A 12,572-nucleotide genomic window follows, 5' to 3' on the forward strand; every position below is an offset into this window, starting at 1 on the left:
AGAGCCAACAGTGGACACGTGAGCAAGTAGTATTTGCAGTATTTGCATTTTTTCTCTCATAAAACTGCAGTGTAAGCACAAAAGCACACTGTTCGAGCTGGTGCAGGTGCTCTGTGGTAGTTGAGTACGGTTTGAAATTAGCGATTTTATCCTGTGCATCAGTCCAGATTTATTATTAATTACTATTAATGACATTTAATTGGCCAGTTAGAGTATAATGCATCTCTTGCAGTTCGTCTTGGCTTAAATTGCATCTCTTGTGATGGATTTGAAGCAGACAGACATAAGTTTCATTTGTTGCAGTTTAAGAAATAAAAGCAAAGGGATGAAACATGAATAAAGCATTACTCTAGTAACTGACAGTGCTCATGGTGGTACAGAAACAAGAGAAAACGGCACGTCTGCACTGCGGTGAAGGTGTTAGATATTAGTTATGAGTCATGGGTATTAAACGATGCTCGTCAATGCAGCTGTCACAGAAGGCAAAGTTTGACCAATCACAGACTGTCATCGGGGGAACAATGATCTTTCACGAGATTCATCATGAACACACAAACACGCCTGACAGGCTGATTGCTCAGTGATTTGTGTGTCCTGTGGATTGAGAGTTTGAGAAAGTTCATCACTGAGATCATTTCAGATCTCTTCGCTCACGTCCATCAGCTCTTCTTCTTCTGGAAGATAATCATCAAGATTCAAGGTTCCTCTCCCCCGAGCAATCGATCCTTCCCTCTTGCTTTGGCAAGTTGCATATTCCAACAAATTTAATAAAAGCAGGAAATATTATTTTGCCCTGTGGCACATTAAATCATCAGCTCCTATAATTCACAAACGAGTCGTGTCAGTTACTGAATTATCAGACTCCGTTCGGTGCCCTTGACAGATCATTCCTCTAAACGGCTGGTCGCCTGGAGCGGCTTTTTTTAGCAACGGATATAAAAGATGTTGCTGTGGACAGGCGTTAATTTAATACAGATGGTCTCGGTGAACCGTTCCTCAGACTCTCAACCCACAGACGCACAGCTGCGCACACTTCTTACGTTGGGGCTGTTGGGTGGGACGGACTCTGTGAAAGATGTCATTAACGTACTGTTTCCTTTTCAGCTTCTAACCACACGATTTTAACTCTGTGTTCTGAATGTTAACATCACCTTTCCTCCTGTAGTGGATTCACAGTTTCTGTAGGTTTAATGACTCTGTTCATCAATATGCAAATGTGAAGGTGTTTTTGAAGGTTCTGCTGGTTAAGGGGAGGGTGCCATGTTGATGCCATGGTTTGAGGAGGTTTCCCTAAGCGCGCAGATCACAGACGAACAGTCCCCCAAGCTGCTTGAAACGCAATGTTTGTCACACTGATTGCCTCATCATATGAATAACAATGACATGCATTATGTGTTTAAACAGAAAACTCTCTTCTGCACTCCATTTTCATAGATTTCTGCTCCATCGAAGGTGTTGATGTTTGACAAATCTAAATCTGCGCAGCTTGTATAATTTAAACTTTTGGCATTCCTTGAGAAAAACAGGCCTTTGTTATTCATGCTATGAGATTTCCAAAGGACAGGCTTATGGATAATTATCTTGAAAGATTTGGTCTGTGTTTTGGGGGGGAATGTCTTGTGGGACAGTAATTTGAAAATATCACCTTCGGTATCCCGGGGTGAGAGTGGGAAGTTTTGCATATAGATCCTCATCATTAATGAGCTATCACCATGCCAACGGGGAGCGGGTATTATGAGCTTTATGAGCTCCGGGAAAACGTTCAGTGAATGATGAATTCAGAACACTTTACCTACTTTGAAACATGGGGTGAAATTTGTTTATCACTATCCGAGAACAATCTTACACAGCTTTCTTTTTGTAATTTTTTTTTTCATGCAAAAATCATGCGGCCAATTTGTTAATGTAAGTGACCTGTACTACGTGGTTTGCTATCTTATTAAACATGCAGTCAGTGAGTGGAGGCTAGCACAGTTAGCGTTAGCATTAGCACTAGCACAGCCAGTACATATAGAACTGTTTATCTGAATGTACATTCTAGTTTATGCTCTGGATAGCACATGCTTAAGTTTAAATGCTTCTCTGTATTATTCTAACCCTGTAATGTATACGACAGTAAGTCTTTAGCATTAGCCTAGCTGTTTGTAGTCTGATTTTAAATAAATGCTAACGAAACTAACTTTAGAACTAACCTCATTAAGTCTTAGTGCTGTTCTAATGATGGCTCTTCTCTCTCTCTTGTTCGTCTGTTTGCTCGGGTTCCAACTAATGCCGTCTTCCTTCTCTCTTTCATCCTAGGAGGTGAACTAGTGTTGCCAATTATAACTGTGGATTCCTTTGACCCCCCATCAATTGCGACACGTTACCCTGTTATCCCCCCGCCCCCGACCTATCGCCCCTTCCTCACCTTGCTCGAGACCACCAAAGAGTCTCTCGCCCTGCCCGGGCGGCCCCCTTGTCCGCTGGACCAGGAGGACTGCGAAGAGCCCATGGAGGTCTCGGCCTACGGCTCGGGCGAGATGACGGAGTCCGACGATGAGGATTACTATAAAAACTCGCCCCTTGTCACTGATCGGACCGTGCTCCCCCCTCCCCCTGCGGCCGGGAACCCCCGAGGCGACCGGCCCTTCGCCCGTTTGCCCAACTCCCATCGGCCGCCACTCCCGTTCACCCCCACGGCCCCCCCGGTGTCCCGACTCAAACCAGGCATCAACAGCGGCCCCAACATCCCGGCGGGTAAAATGAACACCCGCGACCAGGTGCTGCTGCCGCCTGCCCAGCCGTCGGGCGAGCCCGAACACGGCGGCCGGCATCGACACATCCCAGGTATAACGTATCCTCCCAATTTCCCCCATGTGCCAACTACAGACCCCTCGTCGCCGGACCGAGGGCCCCCGGGAGCGGTGGAGGTGATCCGCGAGTCCAGCAGCACGACGGGCATGGTGGTGGGCATCGTGGCCGCCGCCGCTCTCTGCATCCTCATCCTGCTCTACGCCATGTACAAGTACCGCAACCGCGACGAAGGCTCCTACCAGGTGGACCAGAGCCGCAACTACATTAGCAATTCAGCCACGCAAAGCAACGGCGCCCTGGTGAAGGAGAAGCAGCCCGGCGCAGCCAAGACGGGCACAAAGAGCAAGAAAAACAAAGACAAGGAGTATTACGTCTGAGCCCGGCCTCCGAAGGGACCGAGGCGGAAGCGAGGGGGAGAAGGAGAGAGATGGGATGAGAAATGGAAAGGGAGGTCCGGGTATTTTTCGGCAGTTTACCGGTCACTTTTAGTGCTCTGACATCAGTCTTCTTTATTTTCCCGTCTCGTCTAGCTGTTGGCCTCATTTCCAGCAAGCCTGAGAGAGTACGAAGGTGGCTAGGGTTTGGAATCATTCCCTCCCTCAATTTCCATTTTTGATAGCTAATCCCTGTTATGAAAAGAAACTCTGCAAACCTTTTGTATTGAAGAAAAGTGGATTTTTCCTCACACGTCATTTGTTCTTTGTAAATACTACGTGAGTCCTCAATATTCAGATCATCTCCTAGCCTGATGTCAAAACACCCGTGTACGCCAGGCTGCTTGGGCAATCCATTGTTGCTCCATCAGAGCTTTGGATGCGGTTGAGAATTGTTTGGGAATGAGAGCATTTCAATTGGAACGGCTTGGCATAGGTGACATTTCAGGAACAGATGGTGCCGAAAACGTTTAGCAGTCACACTCCTCCGTAATACTGCCAAATCAGCTCTGTGTCAAATCCGTCTCCCTCACTTTCAAAGTGCTTCACGTTTTCATCCTCTGCTCCCTTCATCCCTCTCTTTCTCTCTTTCCCCACTCCCTTTCTTGGCTTGTTCTCTCTTTTTCTCCTTGTCCTTGGTGCTCAGGAGCAGATGCAACGTAATTCTGTTGTGTTTCCAGCATGTGGTATTCAAAATGAAAAGAGACAAAAACTGTTTCTGTGGAGTCAAACAAATTAATATATAAATATATAAATATATATATCAAACCGTTACAACTAGCGAAACATCTGTGGATGATCCCTTCAGCCGCCAGAACTCTCGGAGGCCCACGGTCACACCACGTTTCAGCAGATATTCGTCATGCGTGTTTGAGGGTTCCACAGGGCTCGGTCCTCGGCCCGCTGAGGATCTTGGTTTCTACTCTAAGTACCACGTTCAGAACCCGAAACACAAGCCCCAACAGCAAACAGACCTATCCATATACAGATGTTTGAAAAGGCAAATGGACACAGGAAGGTCCGATCAAGACCCTTCGACCCACATCACGCCAACAAACCATATCAGTGGAAAACAGCAGAGACTTGGATGCTAGGATGCTTTTTTTGTTTTGTTTTCTATGTATGTGTGCGTGCTTTCTTTTTTATTTTGTCACGATGTCAAAGGGGAAGGACAATAATGTTCCAGTTAATGTACATCCGAGCAGGGAACGTGAACTCTCCTGCGTCTTTGACCACGTTCTCTCAGGAGGAAAGTAGGTATGAACTTTGCGCATTTAAGACAACAAAACAAACTCTCTTGAAAGAAGGACGAAATGGCTTGTTCCTCGGAAGATGTACATCTTGAACTCTAGTATTCTAATTTTCTCAACTCTATTAAAAGAACTAAACTCTACATTGAAAAGAAAATGTTTAAAACAGTTTGTGAAATGTCTAAATATTTGAATCTCATCCCAGTGCTAAAAGAGATGTGTTTTTCCTAATTATCATCCCTAAGAAAAAAAAAAAGAAGAAAAGAAAAGAAAAGAACGTGCAATGAAATGCAAAGATCAGTGAATCATATTCCGGAAAGCAGATACTTCTTTGAATATTAAACAGCAAAATGCGATTTGGTTTACAAGATAACATTTCCTTTACCTGGCAGGATAGTATCTCCTTGTATCCAGGAGACTTTGATCGTCTGACTCTATCCTCTGTTTGAATCATGTCGCTCGCTTTACCCAGCGTGTGGAGGGCTGTTCATACTCCATATTCACTCAACGAGGACCAGACATCATCATCATTTGATTTCATCTCTGTGTGTGTGTGTGTGTGTGTCTGTATGAATGTTTCCATTATTTCCGTTCCTGTTCAGGTTTGTCAGTTGCATTTCTCCTCAGCTCCCTTGTTCTTTCTAAATGTTATTGTAGAGTGTTCCAGTGAGATGAATCTGCATACGTGTATATTAACAGAAGGGAATACAATTGGTTATATACTTCTTACACCCTGTGTCGTGTGCTTATTTAACATTCAAACTTTTCTTCCAGAACGTTCTTCCTCACTTCAGCTCAACACAAACACTTTGAGAGAGTAAACTAGAGTGTATATATAGTACAGTGTAACTCCATTTACAACCTTCATTCACATCATGATGAAGCGAGTGCCGGTAAGTCTTTGATTTTCTCATAATGCAGTTTCTTTTGAATAAACAAATAAAACAGCAAACATTATAATGTTCATAAAATGAAACCTTTGTAATATTGAATTAGAGTCCTGAATTAGTTTCTGAATGTGTCGTCACTCATTCGGTTCCATACGGTAAATCGCCTTTCCATTTTTTTAACAGAATTCCTGGAAACCGTATTAATTCTGCTATCGGAAATGTCCTACTTCCCACTTTTGAAGTTGTGATTACGAGCTTGTCACATGTCACAGTGCTCAGTGGTCAGAAAGAATAGGAATCGTGGAGGACACCAGGGGCCTCATTTATAAAATGTGAGTGCGCACAAATTTGTTCGGCACGTCAGGATCTAAGCAGATTTCAGGATCTACGCACTTTTCTGTGTGGCAGAGAGCCGGAGTACTGCAGGTATTTATTTATTTTTGAATAAAATACAGAGTCTCATTCGTTGACAACCATATAAACATTCACTTGCGCTATCTAGATAGTCAGCTTGCTGATGATTCTGGAATTTTGGTCAAATACTTGCTAGTTTTGCTTTGTATAAAACATGCAATATGCTTCAAATGATTATTCATATGTGTACATATGCACTACTACAACGACAAGACAAGGCGATGTAGCTGTTGTGGAAAAAACGAATAAAGAACTCACAGCAGCAATCGCTCTCCCCTCCACAATGTTTAAAGTTTATAGCACACCCAACTCAAAAACTTGTGTCTCACATTTATCTCCAAGTTTCCCAGTAGTAAATACTTTTTGAGAGGTTAGGGTTCATGTCCAATTTCTAACTAGGAAACTCCAACTAGAAATTTCTGATTCCAACTTGGAAATTTGAATTTACAATAATTCCAATATCACGTGAAGGCAGCATCAGTGTGTATAAAACATACAATATGCTTTAAATGGTTATCCATATATGTAAATATGCACTTTTATAACGTCAAGAATTGATCTCAGAGTTTCCCATTGGTAAATACAACTAGAGATTGCATTCATGTCCAATTTCTGACTAGGAAACTCCGACCAGGAATCTTGTATTTACAATAATTGTAATAGCATGTGAAGGCAGCATCAATGTGTATAAAACACACAATCATACAATATGCTTCAAATTGTTGTCCATATATGTACATATGCACTATAACGTCAAGACAAGATGATGTAAAACACCAGACACAGCAATCGTTCTCCCCTCCACAATGTTTACAGTTTATTGCATACCCAACCCGGAAACTCGGGTATCAGAATTATCTCAGAGTTTCCTAGTGGTAAATACGACTTGAAAGAGTGTTCATGTCAAATTTCCAACTAGGAAATGCCGACTAGGAATTTCAGACTAGGAAACTCCGATCAAGAATTTCCGACTAGAAAACTCGTATTTATGATAATTCTGATAGCAGATGAAGGCAGCATCACTGTGTATTAAACATACATATATAGCTAGAGCTTCAAATGGTTATTCTTATATATAAATACTGGTTTGATGACAAGACAAGGCGATGTAGCTGTTGTGGAAAAACGAATAAAGAACTCCAGTCACAGCAGCAATCGTTCTTCCCTCCACAATGTTTACAGTTTATGGCATACCCAACCCGGAAACTCGGGTATCAGAAATATCTCAGAGTTTCTCTATAGTAAATATAACTTGAAAGAGTGTTCATGTCCAATTTCCAACTAGGAAATGCCAACTAGGAATTTCAGACTAGGAAACTCTGACCAGGAATTTCTGACTAAATGACTCTGACTAGGAATTTCCAACTAGAAAACTCCAATCTGATTTGGAAACTCGTATTTACAATAATTCTGATAGCGCATGAAGGAAGCATCAATGTGTATAAAACAAACAAAACGCTTCAAATGAACAGATCTCACGAAAGTTTCATCAAAAGCAAGCCTTTAGGAACAGCTAGAAACTATTTGGAAGTTAATAATAACAGAGACTGTGGAAAAGAACATAAAAACATCAAGGCCAAAGGAGGCCATACACAATAAAAATAAAATATATTCTTTTTTGGCTATTATGTGTGAATAAAGACTAGTTGTTTCAGTTTGTTATTTGCCTAATAAATGACAATAACATTTTTAGATTTAAACACGTTTTTGACAGATTTGACTTGAGAGGGTGTTCATGTCCAATTTCCGACTAGAAAACTCCAACTAAGAATCTCTGACTTGGAAACCCCAACTAGGAATTTTCAACTAGGAATTTCCGACTAGGAAACTCATATTTATGATAATTCTGATAGCATGTGAAGACAAACTCCAACTAGGAATTTCCGACTAGGAAAGTCTGACCAGGAATTTCCGACTAGATGACTCCGACTAGGAATTTCTAATTAGGAAACTCATATTTACAATAATTCTGATAGTGCATGACGGATCAATGTGTAAAAAACAAACAATACGCTTCAAATGGACAGATCTCACAAACGTTTCATCAAAAGCAAGCCTTTAGGAACAGCTAGAAACTATTTGGAAGAAAAAGAACATAAAAAAAAAATGCCAACAAGAATGCAAGCTGTTATCAAGGTCAAAGGAGGCCATACAAAATAAAAATAAAATATATAATTTTTTGGTTATTATGTGTGAATAAAGACAAGTTGTGTCAGTTTGTTACTTGCCTAATAAAATAACAATACAATTTTTAGTTTTTGACAGATTTGAAATGAGAGGGTGTTCATGTCCAATTTCCAACAAGTAAACTCCAACTAGGAATTTCCAACTTGGAAACCCAGACTAGGAATTTTCAACTAGGAATTTCCGACTAGGAAACTCGTATTTATGATAATTCTGATAGCAGATGAAGGCAGCATCACTGTGTATTAAACATACATATATAGCTAGAGCTTCAAATGGTTATTCTTATATATAAATACTAGTTTGATGTCAAGGCGATGTAGCTGTTGTGGAAAAAAAATAAAGAACTCCAGTCACAGCAGCAATCGTTCTTCCCTCCACAATGTTTACAGTTTATGGCATACCCAACCCGGAAACTCGGGTATCAGAAATATCTCAGAGTTTCCCAATAGTAAATACGACTTGAAAGAGTGTTCATGTACAATTTCCAACTAGGAAATGCCGACTAGGAATTTCCGACTATAACACTCCAACTCGGAATTTCTGACTAGGAAACCCCGACTAGGAATTTTCAACTTGGAAACTCCAACTAGGAATTTCTGACTAGGAAACTCATATTTACAATAAATCTGATAGCGCATGAAGGAAGCATCAATGTGTATAAAACAAACAAAACGCTTCAAATGAACAGATCTCATGAAAGTTTCATCAAAAGCAAGCCTTTAGGAACAGCTAGAAACTATTTGGAAGTTAATAATAACAGAGACTGTGGAAAAGAACATAAAAACATCAAGGCCAAAGGAGGCCATACACAATAAAAATAAAATATATTCTTTTTTGGCTATTATGTGTGAATAAAGACTAGTTGTTTCAGTTTGTTATTTGCCTAATAAATGACAATAACATTTTTAGATTTAAACACGTTTTTGACAGATTTGACTTGAGAGGGTGTTCATGTCCAATTTCCGACTAGAAAACTCCAACTAAGAATCTCTGACTTGGAAACCCCAACTAGGAATTTTCAACTAGGAATTTCCGACTAGGAAACTCATATTTATGATAATTCTGATAGCATGTGAAGACAAACTCCAACTAGGAATTTTCGACTAGGAAAGTCTGACCAGGAATTTCCAACTAGATGACTCCGACTAGGAATTTCTAATTAGGAAACTCATATTTACAATAAATCTGATAGCGCATGAAGGAAGCATCAATGTGTAAAAAACAAACAAAACACTTCAAATGGACAGATCTCACGAAAGTTTCATCAAAAGCAAGCCTTTAGGAACAGCTAGAAACTATTTGGAAGAAAAAGAACATAAAAAAAATGCCAACAAGAATGCAAGCTGTTATCAAGGTCAAAGGAGGCCATACAAAATAAAAATAAAAAATATATATTTTTTTGTTATTATGTGTGAATAAAGACGAGTTGTGTCAGTTTGTTACTTGCCTAATAAATGGCAATACATTTTTTTTGTTTTAAACAAGTTTTTGACAGATTTGACGTGAGAGGGCGTTCATGTCCGACTAGAAAACTCCAACTAGGACTTTCTGACTTGGAAACTTGTAATAGTGTGATAGCATGATAGCGTGTGAAGGCAGCATGAGCACATTGCTGGAGTTGATGTGATGGTGTGAATAGACTAAAGGATCGTTCCTGTGAGGGAGATCGAGACATTCTTTCACATCTGAGCAGCGCTGAGGCCGTAAGAACAGAACGACACGCGTCAGGTAAACAGAATCAATTCATCTGGATGAACTACTAATATTTACCTCATCTAGCATTCTCGAACAGTTTATTGCATATTCCTCACTTCTACACGACCACTAACAATATGACTTGAGTATTTTCCCCACATGGTTTCTCAGGGGACTGTGTCTGCGTCTCAGAAAATCTTTGAGATTCACGTAAACAAATCTGTCCTCTTCGCTCTGAGCCGGCTGTCCACACAGTCAGTGATTCAGACAATTCCGATGAATAAAGTACAGAATTAAGTCCTTCTTTTATTTTTCATGTATGTTGAGATTAACATTCACTAAGAATAATAAATGAATAGATGATTGTAAAGTGTTTCCATAATAATGCACCTAGTTTGAGTTTTCGGTCAACTAGATGTTATTCAGATCTCTGCCAGGTCGAACAGCTTTGTGTCAGTCTGAGATCAGATTCTGGTGAGGTTTGTGATCATGAACCTGATTCTCATCTCAAAATTCTTCAGCTACTAAAATATAATGCAATATTTGTTGCTTGCCATAATAATAATAAATGATGAATAAATTTAGATGAGACATTTCACCTGCTGTTAATCATGATAGACAGATAACGACCGATGCAGAAACAAGAAGGTTGATTTAAGGAAAAAAGACATCAGGACTGAAGATATGAAAGATTGAAAGTGCTGGAAAGTGCAGATGTGTTTTAGAACACAAACACACACACACACACACACACACTGGCTCTCCTCTTTCTGTTTCCATGGAAACAGGCTTCTGTCTTTTGTGTGTGTGTGTGTGTGTGTGTGTGTGTGTGTGTGTGTGTGTGTGTGTGTGTGTGTGTGTGTGTGTGTGTGTGTGTGTGTGTGTGTGTGTGTGTGTGTGTGTGTGTGTGTGTGTGTGTGTGTGTTTGGGGGTTTAACAGTTCTCCAGTGATCTCTGGAAACAGGCAGAGAAATAAAAGAGGACAGACAAAACTGAAGATGAAGAGGCAGAGAAAACGAGAACAAGTGTTCACGTCCCAGTAATCAAGAAGGACTGGACATGGAGTTTTAAAACTGTATCTCTTCTAGTCCTGGAAATCTCAGTCTGTCCCTGATATTTCCAGGAAACCTGGACAGATTTCCATGTCCAGCAACACTGTAAATATACTCAGTTCACCAGCTCATCTACAGCAGCGTTTAGATGTAAATAATGTTATATTCTATGATCATAACCAGTTTGCAGTAAAGATCAGCTCTGATGAGCGAATAAAGCGTGGCAGCTGGTGAATTTATCACTAATAAAACGGCAACATTTCATTGTCATAGAAACCAAAATACACTTCAAATAAAGTTAAATACATAATAATTTACGTTTATGGATGTGTCAGGCCGTTTTATCCAAATTCACTTAAAGTGATGGAAGTTTAAGAGAGAATAGATCAAACACTGATATTACAGCAATGTTACTTTTGTCGAGTTTATGCACTTCAGCTGTTTTAGTATCATTGAGATACTCAAAGTTTTCCTTTTTTTTTTAAATGTTTTAACATTTTCATTTTAGTAATTTTGTTGTGTTTTTGTTATTTCTGTCATAGTTCATTCATATCATAGTGCTTTGGTTCTTTAGGTACATTTTCTTCTTATTTTTATATAAATATGTCAGTCATCAACAGCAGGTGAAATGTCTCATCTGAATTATTCATATATATATATATATATAACATTTATAACATACATGTATGTAAGCAATAAGGTAGTCGAGGCTGTGTTGTGTTGTAAGTCACGGCTGAAGGGTGTTGTTAGGCATGACACGAAGCTGAGTAACCCCTTCAGCCGTGACTTACTCACGATACAGCACTAGCCTCGAGTGCCTTACTGCTTTTATAAAACGGTTAACACACGATTCAAATATTAAAGCCAGAAATATGTATCGTGCAACTTTCATGAAGTAAACCTTAACTAAAAGCCTTCCTTCCGCCGGAAAAAATAGTCCCTGACCGTGAACAGCAACAGAAGTTACATTATTACGCCATTAGATGGCGCCAAAGACCGTCTTCATGAGTGTGTCAGTCAGTAGCGAAGACTTTTACATTGAAAATGAGAAATGTTGGCTACCAACTGAAATAAAAAATGTTTATTTCAAGTAACAAAAGTGTTTTTATGGTTTTAGTTAACTGTATTGAGCTCATGATCTTAGCGCTACTGTTTGAGTGATATTTTCCAGTAATTCTTGTAAATATCATTAATTTAACCGTATGAATCATCAATCTCGAATGCTTTCAGATGGTGTTGAAGCTCGGCACTGACGAGATTATTCCAGAAAGCAAAAATACTTTTAATTAACACCTTTTAAACTCTGAACGCGTGGAAAAAGGTGCTTCTATACGTGTCATAAATGTGCCAAAGGAATCAGAAGAAGCGATGAATCTCACGCCGAAGCGGACGCTCACTGAATCTCCTCACGATCCCGCAGGAGCATTAGATCAGCCGTTTCTGTGTCGTCAGCTGAGATTTGTTCTCTCTTTACTAACACATTTCCACAAATCGATGAATCATTTACGAATCTGATTCAAGTGTTCAGAAAAGTTTTCGCTCGGTCAGAAGAGAACGATCAATGATGGGAAACAAAACTAAAGATGTTTCAAATCTAATGACTTTCTTACTCAGTATTTTTATCTTGTTTTCTTGTAGGAATGTCTATGAAATCAAGATGCATTTAACAGAGACGTGACATTCAAGGTTAAAACTCAAACGCACTACAGTCTGTACAGTGTGTCATTGTGAAGTGCATCAATGATCTGCTGGTTTCAGTCTGACTGATGCTGTTCATCTCTGATTTCATTTGGATAAGCTGAACATTATCTGCTCAGAGTCCATCGTCAGTCAGGAGACGCTGAGAAGAATCTCTGA

At 39.9% G+C, this 12,572-nt stretch overlaps 1 protein-coding gene across 1 annotated transcript in view; it reads left to right on the forward strand.

The window, feature by feature from the left end:
* The window catches only part of LOC137030503 (neurexin-2-beta-like), a 94,265-nt gene extending 90,939 nt beyond the window's left edge, over positions 1-3,326 (forward strand). Inside the window, exon 7 of the mRNA XM_067400851.1 lies at positions 2,299-3,326. Within this exon, the coding sequence (XP_067256952.1) occupies positions 2,299-3,170 (872 nt within the window). The 3' untranslated portion in view covers positions 3,171-3,326. The remainder of the gene's footprint in view (positions 1-2,298) is intronic.
* The last annotated feature ends 9,246 nt before the right edge of the window (positions 3,327-12,572 follow it).

The sequence above is a fragment of the Chanodichthys erythropterus genome, chromosome 11, assembly GCF_024489055.1.
Source record: "Chanodichthys erythropterus isolate Z2021 chromosome 11, ASM2448905v1, whole genome shotgun sequence".
Lineage (NCBI taxonomy): Eukaryota > Metazoa > Chordata > Actinopteri > Cypriniformes > Xenocyprididae > Chanodichthys > Chanodichthys erythropterus.